The sequence below is a fragment of the Heteronotia binoei genome, chromosome 15 (assembly GCF_032191835.1).
Source record: "Heteronotia binoei isolate CCM8104 ecotype False Entrance Well chromosome 15, APGP_CSIRO_Hbin_v1, whole genome shotgun sequence".
Taxonomy (NCBI): domain Eukaryota; kingdom Metazoa; phylum Chordata; class Lepidosauria; order Squamata; family Gekkonidae; genus Heteronotia; species Heteronotia binoei.
The window spans coordinates 29,903,963-29,920,808 of NC_083237.1; the positions used below are offsets into that span (position 1 = coordinate 29,903,963).

General features: G+C 48.4%; 1 protein-coding gene across 1 annotated transcript in view; it reads left to right on the forward strand.

The window, feature by feature from the left end:
- Nucleotides 1-8,622: 8,622 nt before the first annotated feature.
- The window catches only part of CD19 (CD19 molecule), a 36,609-nt gene continuing 28,385 nt past the window's right edge, over nt 8,623-16,846 (forward strand). Inside the window, exons 1-3 of the mRNA XM_060255009.1 lie at nt 8,623-8,651; nt 13,410-13,502; nt 14,808-14,849. Of these exons, the coding sequence (XP_060110992.1) occupies nt 13,433-13,502; nt 14,808-14,849 (112 nt within the window). The 5' untranslated portion in view covers nt 8,623-8,651; nt 13,410-13,432. The remainder of the gene's footprint in view (nt 8,652-13,409; nt 13,503-14,807; nt 14,850-16,846) is intronic.

A 16,846-nucleotide genomic window follows, 5' to 3' on the forward strand; every position in this document is an offset into this window, starting at 1 on the left:
CAATCTGTTACCCTTCAGTGATCACAGTTTGTTTGAAATGCACAGGCATACACAGCAAGGGAACTGGTTAGTGTTTTGGGACAAGCTGCCTGGGTTAGTATTTGCTTTCAATATGGAGTCGGTTAGGCTAACAGCATAAAGGAAAGTTACAAGTTCTGACATACTGCCCCCCCTAAGCTTTCGCCCTGGGCTTGTGTGGGTACAGTAGGTGAAATTTCTTTAGCAGTTGCAGGGCAGCTACATCACTGGCCTTGACCCACTCGTCGCAGCTCGGGGGGTAGTATTTCCAGCGAATCAGGTAGTACAGAACCCCCCGGTGGACCCTGGAGTCCAGGATTTCCTGGACTTCATGGTGACTCTGGCCCTTCACTCGTGTAGGAGGTGGCTCAGGAGGGCGAGGGTGCCAGGATGTAGCCCCAGGATCTTTGCGAAGAAGGCTGCAATGAAAAACAGGGTGGATCTTACTTAACAATTTTGGTAGTTCTAGCTCCACTGTCACGCTGTTAATTACTCTTTTAATTGTGAATGGGCCCAAATATTTGTAGGCCAGTTTCTGGCAGGTCTGTGGAAGGGGTTGGTTCTTGGTGGACAGAAAGACTTTCTCCCCCACTTTAAATTCCCACTGGGGGGAATGTTTTTTGTCAAACTGCCATTTGTACTCCTCTTTGGCCTGCTCCAGGTTTTCCTCTATCACTTCCCAACCCCGCCGCACCCCCTCCCACCACTGTTGGCAAGAGGTTGGCTTGGGCTCTCCTGCCGGTAAGGGGAGGTGTGGGAACGGCTTGCCTTCATAGCCGTTTACTATTTGGAAAGGCGAGGTTTTTGTGGAGCTGTGTAAGCTGTTGTTATAGCAATACTCTGCAAAGGCTAGTAGCTCCACCCCGTTCGATTGTTGGAAGTTGATATAACATCTAAGGTATTGCTCCAGAAGCCCGTTCACCCTCTCCGTCTGTCCGTCCGTTTGCGGGTGGTAGGCGGAGCTCAGTCCTTGCTCTATTCCTGCAATTTTACAAAACTCCCGCCAGAAGTTGGCAACGAACTGTGGCCCACGGTCGCTAATGACCTTATCGGGGAATGAGTGTAGGCGTACCACGTGATTAAAGAAGAGGTGCGCCAGTTTCTTAGCGGTGGGGAGTTGCTTGCATGGGATAAAGTGGGCTTGCTTGGAGAAAGTGTCTACCACCACTAGTACCGTTTTCCCCTGGGAGGGGGATAGCTCGACTATGAAGTCCATCGAGACTACCGCCCATGGGCGGGTGGCCGTTGGCAGGGGAACGAGGTGGCCGGGTGGTTTCCCCCCCCTCCGTTTCGCCATGATGCATGTGGGGCATGAGCTTATGAATTCCGACACATCCCTTTTTAACTGGGGCCACCAGAATTGCCTCGTGAACAAGTTTAGGGTTTTCACATAACCGAAGTGCCCCGCCAGCCTGCCTGAGTGGCAGTTCTCTAGTACTTCTTTGCGTAGGGATTTTGGCACGTAGATCTTCCCGTTGTGATACCAGAGTCCCCCTTCCCCCTTTTCTATTCCCTCGGGCCGATCCCCTCCCTCCGCTTCCGTCTCGGCCACGAAACGTTGTTTCCCTTTTAGTTCGGGGGCTCCGGTCGTTTTCCCTGACCGGGTGGTGACTCCCCCCGCCACCTGATTTGGGGGGATCAGGGAGTCTACTACCTCCTCTCTTTGACTATTGTGCTGGGGCATGCGCGAGAGTGCGTCTGCGAGAAAATTCTTGGTGCCGGGGATGTGTTTCAGCACAAAGTCGAATTTTGCAAAGAATCCGGCCCACCTAATTTGCTTGGCGGTTAATTTGCGGCGGCCGGTCAATGCTTCCAGGTTTTTGTGGTCAGTCCAGATCTCGAACGGGACGCGGGCCCCTTCTAGCCACGATCGCCAGGTTTTAAGGGCGAACGTGACTGCGAAAGCCTCTTTGTCCCACACAGACCAGTTTCTCTGCTCGTTTGAGAATTTGTGGGAGATGTAGGCGCAGGGCCGGAGCTCCCCCCCCTCATCCCTTTGCATTAATATTGCCCCCACCGCGACGTCGGAAGCGTCACATTGCACCACGAAGGGCTTTAGTTCATTGGGGTGGGCCAGCACCGGCTCGCTGGTGAATAACCTTTTCAGTTTGTCGAAGGCGCGTTGACACTCGGGCGACCAGTTGAGGCGCGCTCCGGGTTTTTTTTGCTTCCTCCCCTTTCCCTTTGGTCTTGAGGAGCTCCGTGAGAGGCAACATGACTTGGGCGAACCCCTTGATGAACCCGCGGTAAAAATTTGCGAACCCGAGGAATGATTGTAATTGCCGTCGGGTTCGGGGGGGCTCCCAATCTAGTACCGCTTGTATTTTCGCAGGGTCCATCGCCAGTCCCTCCCCCGACGCTCTGAATCCCAAGTAATCTAGTTCCGTTTTGTGGAACTCACACTTAGACAGTTTGGCATACAATTTGTTTTGATACAGTGTGGACAACACCTTTCTGACCAGGGGCACATGTGACTCTAGGTCCTTTGAGTAAATAATGATGTCATCTAGGTACACCACCACCCCCTTATACAAGTATTCCCGTAGGACCTCATTGATAAAGTTCATGAACACTCCGGGCGCCCCTTGCAGCCCGAACGGCATAACTAAGTACTCAAATTGTCCCATCGGCATATTGAACGCCGTCTTCCATTCATCTCCCTCCTTGATCCGGACGCGGAAATACGCGTCACGCAAGTCAAGTTTGGTGAACACCGTGCCCTCAGCCACAGTGCTTAACAGGTCTTTTATCAACGGGATCGGGTAGGCGTTGGACATGGAGATCCCGTTAATCCCGCGAAAATCTGTGCAAAGTCTCAAACTTCCATCTTTCTTCTTTCGGAACAATACGGGGGCTGCGTGGGGGGCTGTAGCGGGGCGGATGAAACCTCGCTTCAAGTTTTTGTCTATGAACTTTTTCAGTTCCGCCTTCTCCGCCCACCCCATCGAGTACAGTTTCGCTTTCGGCAGCTCTTGCCCCGGTATTAGTTCAATCGCACAATCGGTGGGGCGGTGCGGGGGGAGTTCGTCCGCTTCCCGCTCGCTAAAAGCCCCTTTTAGGTCTCGGTATTCTCTGGGGATTGATTTCACCTCTTCTATGGTCAAGCATAGCCGCTCATTTTGCGGCGGGGCTTTTGGCCCCCACTCCTCCCTCCAGTGGTGGTGCTCACATCTCCAGTCGGGGAAGCGAACGATCTGGGCCTGCCATTGTATGTCTGGCTGGTGCCTCGTTAGCCAGCCCGCCCCCACTACCAAATCAAACGAGGATGAGGGGGCGACTATGAACACCTCTATCCCCCAGTGGTCCTCGGTCCCCATGGGCACCGCTTGGGTTTCTTCGGTGCAGGGCTCGCCCCTCATCACCGACCCGTCCATTTGTGTGAATTGGATGGGGCAAGGCAGGGGGGATTTTGTCAACCCTAAGGCCTCTACTAAGCGAGGGGACATGATGTCTCTCGTGCACCCAGAGTCAATCAGGGCGCGGGTGTGCATGAAGCGTTTGAGGTGGGGGTTTAGTAGGGTCACTGCCATAAATAAAAGTTCCCCGGTAATTCTCACCGTCATCGGTGCCGGCGTTTCCCGGACCTGCTTTGCGGCACCCATTAAAGCAGGTCGCTGTTGTTTTCCGCCGGTTCGGGGTCCCACGATTCCTCGCTCGACTCGCCGATGGTTATAGTTTCCTCGTCAATCGCCATGGACGTGGTGACGGCGCCCCGACTGGGCTCTTTGGTGCGGCCTCCTCCCTTCTTTGGTGTGCTCGCGGGCTGCTTGGGGGGCGGCGTAGCCGTCGGGGCTCTTGCGGGGCAGTTGGCGGCGAGGTGCCCCGGGTCTCCGCACCTGAAGCACCTTCGCCCGCCGCCGGTTGGCGTGGAGGTCGCTAGTGGTTTCTTCGCCTCTGCCTTCGGGGTTGCCGGGGTCGCCTTTCCTCCCCTCTTTCCCAGCTGCTGTTGCCGGCGCAGCCCGACGTGCTGCAGATTCGTCTCCACTTCGCCCGCCAGTTGAATCCACCCCACGAGAGTGTCGGGTCTCCCTTGGTGGTAACACCTGTCAAGTATGTTCGCGTTCAGCCCGTTCTTGAACGCCGAGCATTTCATCAGCTCGCTCCAACCTCTCACCCCGGTGCAGTGGCCCATAAACCCGGTGGCGTATTCGCGAATCGTGCGGTTCCCCTGCTCGATCCTCTGGAGAGCCTCGGTGGCTTTCTCCTCCCGTAGGGGATCCCCGTACTGGTGTAGCATCGCCTGGAGGAACTCGGCCACCGAGGTCAACTCGGGCTTCCGTCCGGTGTACAGCCCCACGTACCATTTTCTCGCGGCCCCTTTCAGCCGGGATGCTATGTGGTCTACACGGCTGGCCTCCGTCGGGTAGCCGGCTCCCCAGTGCGTGAAGAAGGTGTTGCACTGGATGGTGAAGTATTCCACTTTGTCTCCATCGCCATCGAAGGTGATCTTGAGTTCGTGCGGTCTCCTGCCATCCCCCCCCTGGGGCCACCGGGGGGGGGGTGGCGCCGGTTGGGGTGCTGGTTGCGGGGGGGGGGGGGTGGAACCGGCAAGGCGGGTGCGCCGGGGCCTGCTGGTGCTGCCGGCGCGGCTGGGACCGCTGGCGCGGCCGGGGCCGCTGGTGCCGCGGGAGGTGCCGGGGCAGCCGGCACGGCTGGGGCTTGCGGCCCCGGGGCGGGTGGCCTGACGGGGCCTCCTCCTCCTCCGCCGGGTGGCCCCCCGGGTTGCCTCCCATCAATCGGCGCCACCGGGACCCCCGGGGCGGGCGGCCCAGGGGGTGCGGGCCCCCCCCGGGGGCCCGGCTGGTCCTGCCGGGATCGTTGCCTGCAGGGTGCGGATCTGGTCTCGGAGCGCGCCCAGCTGCAGCTGCATCTCTGCGGTCATCATGATGCGGGTCTCGTGGACCTGGTCGTGGATCTCTCTCACCCAGTGGGAGAGTTCGTTGCGGAGGGCTTGCGCGGAGTCCCCCGTTCCAGGATCGTGGTACTCATCTTCGTCTCCTTCCCAGTCGTCGCCCCCTGCTCCGCTGGCGAGCGCCTTGTACCTCTCCTCCGCCTTGTCCATTAGTTTGGTGGACTTTTGCGGGCTCCAGCTCCGCGAGGGGAACACGTCCGTGGAGAAGGGAGCCGGGTCCCGGATCTTGCGCCTCACCGCCGTCACTCCGGGCTCCAAGGGTCTGTCCTCTACTGGAGTGGTGGGCTCTCCGTCGTCTGGAGCCTTGGCTGCCATTCAGCCAAGTTGCCAGTTCGGATAAGTCCCAAAACAAAGGGATCAGTGTTATAATGTCAGAACTGGCAGAACTTCAAGAAAGGCCCAAGACTTAGTTGCAAGTATAGGCATTTATTAGAGAACTTCAGAGCTTGAGGTGCAGAATAACACTGATAACAGACAGCCAGTATTCGATACACTTTATGTGATTCTGTTGACAACAATAAACCGATCACTCACATGAGTGGAGACAACAGTCTGCTTCTCAGGGTCGTTATCAGGTAAGGAGGATGGAATCCCGCTGAGAAAGTGTGGGCTGGCCTGGCTTCAAAAGGCCATCTGCAGATGTTGACCCTGAGCAATCTGTTACCCTTCAGTGATCACAGTTTGTTTGAAATGCACAGGCATACACAGCAAGGGAACTGGTTAGTGTTTTGGGACAAGCTGCCTGGGTTAGTATTTGCTTTCAATATGGAGTCGGTTAGGCTAACAGCATAAAGGAAAGTTACAAGTTCTGACACCAGCTACATTAGTGACCATCATTACATATTGTGGCTGAGAGTGCCACAAATTAATCACAGAAATTATTAAAAGGGTTACCTCTCAGAGGCAGGTTTTTTTTAAAAAAAATAAAATTCTTTCATTTCTGGACATCATTAGCAATTACATCAGCAAGGGTGTGACTCAATTCTCTCACAAGCAGTCTGACCTGACATTATTAAGGACTGTATTCTCAGCCAATGCGTTCCATCCTCCCCTTTCCCCCAAGAAGCCCAGAGCAGCAGACGTTCCACCTCCATTTTATCCTTGCAACCAACCTATAAGGCAAGTTAGACTAAGAGAAAGTGACTGGCCCAGGCCGCCAAGTCAGCTCCATGGCTGACAGGAAGGTCCTCATTCAACACTGTCACAACTGTGCCATGCTGGCTTGGTCGCTTTCAGCTTACACAGCCTGAAGAGGCCTCAGTCCCATTTCCTTTCTCTCCCCTGGGGCAGCTAGTGAGCCTCAAGGGCGCATGAGAGGAAGTTCATGCTCCAGTGCACCCTCTTCTGCTACTGTGGCCTGAGGTTTACTGACTGCCCCTTTTGGGCTGCGCGAGCCTCACTCTGCCTGGCAACCCAGGGGCTTGTGGGCAGTAGGTTTGGCCGGAGGGAAGCAATGGTACCTATTCAACATTGCCTGCTTCTTCTGTGGCTGGTTTGGGGCATGGCCACCAGAGCACCAGAGGAATCAACGCAAGTTGTTCGAGCCACAGGTGGGTCTCAAAGGAAAATGATAAAAAATGGGGGCTGGTTGAATGAGGAAGCACCTCTCCAGTGTGCAAGTAGGGAGGAAGTGGGGAGAAGGCAAGCAAGACAGCACTAAAGAAATGGCAGCATAAGAAAGAATATCAATGAAAATGTGCCAAATGCTTTCACCTCACCATGGATTAGTGGAAAGGCAAGTTTCCAGATTGGAATGAATGGTTTTCAGGAAGGGTTGAGTCCAGAATCTATCTAGGGAAGCCCTTTTTGGGGACAGGGTAGCGAGTTCCAGCTTGGGACATTCCTTGAGATTTCGGGTTAGTACTTGGGGATGATGGAATTTGGGGAAGTGAAAAAACTTAGCAGGGATGTGATGCCATAGAGTCCGCCTTCCAAAGCTGCCATTTCCTGCAGGGGAAATTATTTATGTGGTCTGGAGATCAGTTCTAATCTTGAGAGAACTCTAGGCTGTATTTGTAGACTTTAAAAAGTACTGCTACATTAGTTCCACAAATTAATCACAGAAATTATCAAAAGTAGCTGCTCGGTTTAAGTAAGACACTGTGTGAGCACAACATTCCCAGGTGGGGATATTTTACCACCCATGTCACATTTGGTCTTAAGGGTGCCTTATGGTTCAGAAGACTTGTTGAGAGTTATATGGGCTGATGTCAGTTTGGGGTAGTGGTTAAGAGTGGTGGACTCTGGAGAGCCAGGTTTGATTCCCTCTTTCTCCACACATGCAGCTACTGGTGTGACCTTGGATCAGTCCCAGTTATCTCAGAGCTCTTGCAGCCTCACCTGCCTCACAGAGTGTCTGTTGTGGGGGAAGGAAGGGAAGGAGATTATAAGCCGCTCTGAGACTCTGAGTGAAGGGCAGGGTATAAATCGAATCTCTTCTCCTCTTCTTCTGATAAGTGCAGGATATGTGCTTTTAAAACATTAATATGAATGGCTCATCTTTCTCTCCCTCCAAATGAAGAGTCAGATACAGTGATCCTGCCCTGCTCACTGGGTGGCTTAGGCCCCACTCCAGCTTCAAATTATCTGAATCTGACTTGGCTTGGTCCATTGAGGATGATGGTACTGAACATGGAGGTGAACTACCGCTACTCAGAGCTCAAGACGGGTCCAGATATGGACTGGGGGCTGCTGATCCACGACATCTCCAGACAGGGTGACATTCCCAGTTGCAGCTGGGAAGGAAATCCAGGTGGGCACCTGATTGTCTGAATTGGGTCTGGGTTGTTACGAGTGCGATTTAAGAGGATGTAGGGGAGAAGAGCGCTGGTGTGGTGATCAGAAGGCAGCAAAACAACTAAGGAGACTTGGCTTCAAATCCCGACTCTAACTAACCTACTTCACAGGGTTGTTAGGATAAAATGAGGGAGGGAAAAGCCATCCTGACCCTCTGGAAGGAAAGGCAAGATAATACTGCAGCAAATAAAAAAAGCTGAAAGGAAAATTCACATCTACGTTGTCCTAATTCAGTTTTTAAACTGCAATTTAGACTGAGTCCATCTGGGAAAGGACGGAATATAAATTATCTAAAACAAACAAACAAACAAATACAATCAGGATGTGAAGGATTCCATTTGGCAAATTAATATTACTGCCTTATAGTTTGCCAACCCAGGGGAGAGAGTAAGGGCTCCCCACACACAGAAACACATGTTAATTGTTAGTTTCAACGTGGCCAATTGGCATACAATGCAAGACAAAAAAGGTATACCCAATCAAGTTAACATAAGAAGGGGAGAAAACAGCCCTGTAGCTAGGAGCTGCAGGGGGAGGGGGCCATGGGGGGCTTTAAATTGTGCAGGAGACTGGCAATTATTCCTGCTGCCTCTCCTGCATGATTTAGAGCCCACCGATCAGCTGATTTGTGAGCCCTTTAAATGATATGGGAGGGGTAGTGGTAGTAGGCTTCCCAACCCCCCTGCTCTGGCGGGGGACTTCTGGGTTCGCAGCCTAATCTCCCGCCCCCCAGAAATCGGGAAGCGGGGGTGGGGGGTGGAGGGGGGGGGAGAACATACCTGCAGTCTTCATATTGTTGAGATCCTGAGCCGTTTGTAAAATGTGTGGCCCCTTTAAGGCTGGGCAGGAAGCAGGAAGAGCTTCGGAGAACAGCCCCTCCCTTTTTTTTCTTTTGTTTTCTCAGCAAGTAGAGTTCTCCAATCTGGTAAGTATTTGTGTGTGTGAGAGGGAGGGGGTAGGGGATTCCCTGGTTTGGAGGCCTTCCCCCCCTTTAGAAAGCGTGGGGGGGAGGGAAATGTCTACTGGGCACTCTATTATTCCCTATGGAGAACGATTCCCATAGGGAATAATAGGGAATTGATCCGTGGGTATTGGGGGCTCTGGGGGGGCTATTTTTTGAGGTAGAGGCACCAAATTTTTAGTATAACATCTAGTGCCTCTCCCCAAAATACCCCCCAAGTTTCAAGAAGATTGGACCAGGGGGTCCAATTCTATGAGCCCCAAAAGATGGTGCCCCTATCCTTCATTATTTCCTAGGGAAGGAAAGCATTGAAAAGGTGTGCCGTCCCTTTAAATGTGATGGCCAGAACTCCCTTGGAGTTCAATTATGCTTGTCACATCCTTGTTCCTGGCTCCACCCCCAATGTCTCCTGGCTCCACCCCCAAAGTCTCCTGGCTCCGCCCCCAAAGTCCCCAGATTTTTCTTTAATTGGACTTGGCAACCCTAAGTGGTAGTGGCTGCTCCTGGGTGCCCCTCCTGTACAATTGAAATCATGCTGGAGGGGGAGGGGCATCTCTGGAATGGGGGGTGAGGGCCCCCCAAAACTGTCAGGTGGCCAGGCCCTGTGGGCCCCTGGTTAGCGATGGGCCTGGAGAAAAGTGAACTCCTGAGTTGTAATTGACTAAATAGATGAAATAATTAGCAGTCATAAATGTTTTGATATTGCCAGGGCTTTTTTGTAGCAGGAACTCCTTTGCATATTAGGCCACACAGCCCTGATGTAGTCAATCCTCCTGGAGCTTACAGGGCTCTTCTTACAGGGCCTACTGGAAGAAGAAGAAGAAGAAGAAGAAGAAGAAGAAGAAGAAGAAGAAGAAGAAGAAGAAGAAGAAGAAGAAGAAGAAGAAGAAGAAGAAGAAGAAGAAGAAGAAGAAGAAGAAGAAGAAGAAGAAGAAGAAGAAGAAGAAGAAGAAGATTGCAGATTTATACCCCGCCCTTCTCTGAATCAGAGATTCAGAGTGGCTTACAATCTCCTATATCTTTTCCCCACACAACAGACACCCTGTGAGGTGGGTGGGACTGAGAGGGCGCTCACAGCAGCTGCCCTTTTAAGGACCTCTGCGATAAGCTATGGCTCGCCCAAGGCCATTCCAGCAGGTGCAAGTGGAGGAGTGGGGAATCAAACCCAGTTCTCCCAGATAAGAGTCCGCACATTTAACCACCAGGGTTGGCCAAACTTGCTTAATGTAAGAGCCACACATAATAAACATCAGATGTTTGAGAGCCACAAGGAAGGAAGGAAAATAGATGGGGGAGTGAGGAGGGAGGGAGAGGTGGAAAGAAGGCAGTTTTAACTTTAAATGCATTCTCCAAACTGTCAGCTGGCATGGCTTGGAGAAGCAATTTAAAGAGATAAATGTCTTCTCCAAGTCAGAATGGGGCGGGGGCTTTGAGAGCCACACAATATATGCGAAAGAGGCACATGTGGCTCCCGAGCCACAGTTTGGCCACCCCGGCACTACACCAAACTGGCTCTCTGGAGGATTGGCTACATCAAGGGTGCGTGGTCTAATAGTTAAAGGAGTTGCTGCTACAAAAAAGCCATGGATACTGCTTTCAAAAAGAATCTTCCTCCAATCAAATTTTAGAATTAATTTGAAAGTTTAGTTTAAATGTTCAGAAATGAGGAAGAATAAGAATGTGAGAGAAAGGAGGAATCCCACCAAGATGTTTTCTGGAGGTCTGAATTCTGTGGGGGCTCAGGCAAGATGCCACTGGCATTACCTATAAGTTCAGCAGGTTCACCCTGACTTTGGATAGCGCAAGTTAGCCCAAGCTCATCAGATATTGGAAGCTAAGCATGTTCAGCCTTGATTAGTATTTGGAATGGTGACCTCCAAGAAATACCATGGTCATGAGGCAGAAGCGAACAATGGCAAACCACCTTTGAAATGTCTCTTACCTTAAAAAACAAGTCTAGCTCACCACCTAGGGGTGCATAATACTTAAAGAACTAGATCTTAGGGCTGCCAGACAATTTTCGGATCTCTTGGTTATTCTACACACAGTAATTGTCATATATTTAACTAGTTAATTAATTCAGAAGCTTCTTTACTGATAAAGTTGCCAACTCTGGGTTGGTAAATACCTGTAGATTTTGGGGGTGGAGCCTGAGGAAGGCAGTGTTTGGGGGGGGGAGGGACTTCAACAGGTTATAATGCCATAGAGAACACCTTCCAAAGCAGCTATTTTTTCCAGGTGAACTGATCTCTCCAGCCACCACTTGGAGGTTGGCAAACCTATTTACTGAGCATAAGGGAAAGATTCAGTCATGCATGGCTTAACATAACTCACAAAGTTTCAAACAATTTTTATTAGTAACATATGGCAATATATTCAATTTCTTATATCATTAATAACTACTTTTTAAATCCCATATATTACTTTCTACATACCCCTCCCCCCTTTACTTGACCCCCGCCGGTGTAGTAAATTCAAAACATCATTTTAAAAGGTACCCCTAATTAATAAGAACCAAAGTTTATATCTTCCCCCCACTTATACTTAATCATTATCAAAGTTTGTCCAATGTCCTTTTATTTTCCATTCTTTTTCTACGTATCTTCTGATCTTCTTCCACTCCATCTTAAATACTTCTAAATCATAGTCTCTTAAAGTTCTTGTTAACTTATCCATTTCACTCCATGTCATAACTTTAACAATCCAATCCCATTTCTCTGGTATTTTTTCTTGCTTCCACAACTGCGCATACAATGTCCTAGCAGCTGAGAGCAAGTACCAGATAAAAGTTCTGTCTTCTTTTGGAAATTTTTCCATTTGTAATCCTAACAGAAAAATCTCTGCAACTTTGTTAAATTCATATCCCAAGATCTTAGAAATCTCTTGCTGAATCATCTGCCAAAACATTTTAGCTCTTTCACAAGTCCACCACATATGGTAGAAAGAACTTTCATGCTTTTTACATTTCCAACATCTGTCTGGCATTTTGTTATTCATCTTTGCCAGTTTTTTAGGAGTTATATACCATCTGTACATCATCTTAAAACAATTTTCTTTGATATTCTGGCATGTTGAGAGTTTCATAGAGTTCTTCCACAAATATTCCCAAGTTTCCATCTGTATTTCTTTATTTACATTAATTGCTCATTTAATCATTTGAGATTTTACTACATCTTCTGTAGACCATTGTAAAAGTAATTTATATACTTTTGAAATTAATTTATCATTGTCTCCAAGCAGAACTTTTTCCATTTCTGTTTGCTCCTTCCTTATTCCTTCACTTTTAATATCATTCTCCACCAAGCTCTTTATTTGTTGCATTTGAAACCAATCATATTTATTATTCTACTCTTCAGCAGTTTTCAGTTCTATTTTGCCACTTTGTATTTTTAACAGTTGACTATATGACAACCACTTTTCTTCCCCTATCTCAGCTGTTATTTTTATTACTTCCGCCGGTACTATCCATAACGGTCTTCTCTCATCTCCATACTTCTTATATTTCATCCATGTATTTAAGAAATTATTTCTTATATAATGGTGAGAGAAAAAACCGTCCATCTTCTTTTTTCCATAATACAAATATGCGTGCCAGCCAAATTTATTTCCATGACCTTCCAACACTAAAAGTTTTCTGTTTAACAGCGTTATCCATTCTTTTATCCACACTAAGCAAACTGCTTCCTGATATAATCTTAAATTCGGTAGTTGAAATCCACCTCTCTCTTTTGCATCTGTCAAAATTTTCGTTTTAATCCTTGGTTTCTTCCCGGCCCACACAAATTCTGAAATTTTTCTTTGCCATTTATCAAATTATTTACTATCTGTCACAATAGGAATAGTTTGAAACAAATACATTATTCTTGGTAGAATATTCATTTTAATTGCAGCTATTCTACCCAACAATGACAAATTAAGCTTGTTCCATTTTAACAAGTCTTCATCCATTTTACACCATAACTTCTCATAATTATTTTTGAACAGATCAATCTTCTTCATTGTTATCTCTACCCACAGATATTTTACCTTGGAGGTGACTTCGCAGCCTGTTAGTTTCTGCAATTCTTGTTATTTATCTGCATATTTTTACACAGAATTTAAAAAAACCCCAGGGTTGTACACATCAACTTGAACTTCCCAGATGAAAGATAAGATACCACTGTGAGGAATGAGATGGAAAAACCATGCCTGGTGTGCACAGAAAGAACCAATCACCTGCCTGTTCATTCTGTCAGCAAAACATTTGTTTTCATACAAAATCTGGATTGGGTTTGGGTGGCATGAGGGAAACCCAGAGGGAATCTGTGTCTGGATTTGAGAGGGGTGCCCAGGGTTACTCTCAGAAGCCCTGCCTAGTGCCAGAGTGTTATCTGAGTACTGTATTCCCTCACATGGCAACCCTGTCAGATCTGCTTAAAGGACAAGTTTGTAATTTTAGGGAAGCTGAAGATAACAAAAGAATCCTTGAGGAACACAGTTCTTTGACAGTTATGCAAAAGGGAGGTATAGTACTTAGATGGATTGGTGCAGCTCTAATTTGTTTGCAAGCTCTTATGGAATTGGAAGCTAACCAACCTCAAAGGCCTTAAGAAAGGTTAATGAAGAGTTAAAGGCTGTTAGACGAAAGGCTCTCCAAAATTGTACGGGCCTTAGATGTTTTAACTGCAGCTAATGGAGAAACTTGCACATTGATAAAACTGCAAACTTGTGTGTATATTCCAGATAATTCTGACGTCTCAGAGTTCATGACCCTGCAGGATCCCTTAACCAGATGGTGGAAAAGATTTTGGTCTTGGCTTGGCAACAGTAGTACTTGTATGTTTATTTTCATGATTTTAATGGGAATTATATGCACAGTAATGTTAGGATGTTGTGTTTTCCGAGCTTATTGTCACTATCTGCCTCTTATACTAGGAAGAAACAACCTTCTGCACAACAATTTTATATGGCTTTACACATGCAAATGGAAGCAAAGAATGGCTCAAATGCCACTAATCAGGCATATAGCCAAAGGGAAGATTGTAGTGCAAGGACCAAAGAAACTCCATTTTGAGTTTCTGGTTGAAGATGAGAAATATTAGCTCAATAGGGAAAATCCACTGCTTGCCTATCTGTAGAATAGTAAAGAGAAATTCCACCTTATGGTATGCAAGACAGTTACTGTAACTCTGCACTAGGCACTATCATTTAGAAAAGTTGCTTAACTGTCACAGATAATATTCTATCCTTCCTTGTCAATTAGGTGATGCCACTAAGAGCTCTAGGGAGTTAGTTACCTGTATGGTTAAGTTTTAATAGAAAGCGGATGATGCTAATGGAAGTCTGAAGAGTTAAAGTAAGTGTAATGGTCCAAAAGGTTAGAATTCAATCATTTGACACTCGGGTTCCCCTTTGTTCAATTAAAGTTTTCCTGCTCACTTCAGAAGCAGGTAGTGTTTTTTGATTGGTGACAAACACACCAGGCGATGCCTCATTAGGCTTACAAGAGTGATGGTAGTGGCTAGGTCAGCCCTGCCTGCCAGAGACTGCTGTTAGGGATGCCAGCCTCCAGGTGTGACCATGGGGACCCCCCAGAATTACAGCTCATCTCCAGACTACAAAGATTGCTTTGGAGTTCCTCTGGAGAAAATTGATGCTTTGGAAGGTGGACTCTGTGGCATTCTACCCCCAGGTTCCATCCCCAAATCTCCAGGAGTTTCCCAATCTGGATCTGGCAATCCTTCCTTCCCCTCCCCTGCCAGTGGCCAAGGGGGACCTGGGAACCCTGTTACCCTGATTTATATCTTTCATTCTTGCTCTTTGGCCTAGTTCTCTCAAACAGCACATGAGGTGATAAATTTCTTTCTGGATTGCACCATGTCAAACTGTAGGTGAAGTTTGTATAATTGAATGGTTTTTTTCTAAAAAAAAAAAGCCCATATACATAGGGAAGTAGATGTTGGGGGCCCACTCTTGTCCTTTATACGGTACTTTTCCATGCGTATAGTTGTTTTTTTTTAATAACATGGAGCATCAAATTAACCTCTACCAGCAGTCTGAAGTGCTGTGGTCCAGCTTTTAAAAACTCATCTGCTTGTTTATAAGAACCAAGCCTTTGTCTCTCTCTTCCCTTCCCACCAGATAAAGAAGTACAAGTGAATGACTACCCTTCTGAGGATGAGTGTAAGTCCAAGGGCTGAGTGGAAAGGGATGGCAGAGGAAGCTATGATGAACTTGAGGGAAAATGTTCTCTGGTTAGGTTGTTTAATTGCTTTACAACTCAAAGAACATTCTCAATAACCATCTATGGCCATGGCTTCCTTTGTGCAGATCAAAACATCTGCACAATGGGAACCTGCCAGCCTAGAGTATATATTTCTGCAACTCTGGCTTTCCCAACCTGAAATGGTGGAGTCACCGTTTACCTCATTCTGGGGTTCATATGTACTAATGGACTACAATTATGTTTCCCAGAACAGAGCGAACAGTGGCTTCTCAGGGGTCTTTCAAGTTGGGAAACAGGCTGGGTGGGACATATAAATGTCACAGGAAAAAAAAGAGAAGGAACTCAACATACCACTCAACAAACGACCCTTGGCACTTATTGTGAGGGGTCTTTCTCCTAGGAGGACAGGAGGACATCTTGGGTGTTTTCCAACCGTCCAATCAGGGAGGCAGGATTCAAAATTCTTCCTCTTCCTGTGGCTGTGGGAACCACCCCTCTCCAGTTCGGGTGACTCCGAGCAGCAGTATGAAGATAATTGTATCTAGAAAAAACAAAACTTCTAATATATATAGCTAACCATCTGTCAGTAACCATAGTGTCAGGCCTGGAAGCCGACCGGAGGAAAGTAAACCCTAAAATACGAGAACAAGGAACATGCCAACAGGCGACCAACAGTATGTGAAAAAACGCTTCGGTTGAAGCTGACAGAAGAGATAGGAAATATAGGTTGCCTCAAGGTAGGACGATAGATGGGAGGGCAAGATGTCCTCCTGTCCTCCTAGGAGAAGGACCCCTCACGGTAAGTGCCAAGGGTCGTTCTCCCTAGGAGGTGGAGGACATCTTGGGTGCTCCCAGAGCAGTAAGTTCTTAGGGTGGGGTCGCCCTACTCAGGTAGAACATGTTGTAGGATTCGTCTACCGAAGGCTGCGTCCGCCGACGCGTATGAATTCAGTTTGTAGTGTCGAACGAAGGTGGAGATCGATGACCATGTGGCTGCCTTGCACACCTCCTCGACAGAGGCGTTCCTGTTGAAGGCTGCGTTGGTGGCTGCACTTCTGGTCGAGTGTGCCGTGATCCCTGGCGGAACCTTGAGATGTAACGCCTTGTACGCCTCTGTTATACACTGCTTAATGGCATAACTAATGGCTGACTTGGACATCTTCAGGCCCATTCTGGGTGCTGTCACATTGATGAACATGGAATCCGACTTACGCAGAGGTTCCGTCCTAATTAGGTAGATCTTGATCGCTCTGCGCACGTCCAGGGTGTGCCATGTGCGCTCCTTCGGGTGCTTGGGATCTGGACAAAAGGATGGCAGGTTGATCTCTTGACTCTGGTGGAATCTAGATGTTACCTTTGGTTGGAAGGTAGGGTCTGGATAGAGGACCACCTTGTCCTTGTGGAACACGCATAGCTCCTTCTTAGCTGACAGGGCTCTGATTTCGGAAACCCTTCTGTCTGATGTTATTGCCACCAAGAATATTGTCTTCATGCGCATCATCTTTAGGGGCACAGACATGAGAGGCTCAAAGGGTGGGCCTGTTAGAGCTGAAAGCACCGGGTTCAGTCTCCAAGTCGGGAAACGATGAGTTTGTGGTGGAGAACTCAAGGAGGCCCCTCTAAGAAACCGGCGGATGTGCGGGTGTGACGTCCACCTGCTGGAGTACTGAGGATAGTGCCGTGACCTGACGCCTGAGGGTAGCTGGTTTTAGGCCTGACTGCAGACCGTCCTGAAGGAGTTGAAGAACCCTGGGCACCGTAGGGCGTAATGGATCCACCTTCTTCCTCCGGCACCACCTGTGGAAGGCTTTCCAGGACATGTTATAGATCCGCATGGTGGATTCTTTTCTGGACGCTAGGATGGTGTTAGCCACCTCGCTAGTATACCCTAGGTCTAACAGCAATCTCCTCTCAACCTCCACGCGGTCAATCTCAGCCATTCTGGGTGAGGGTG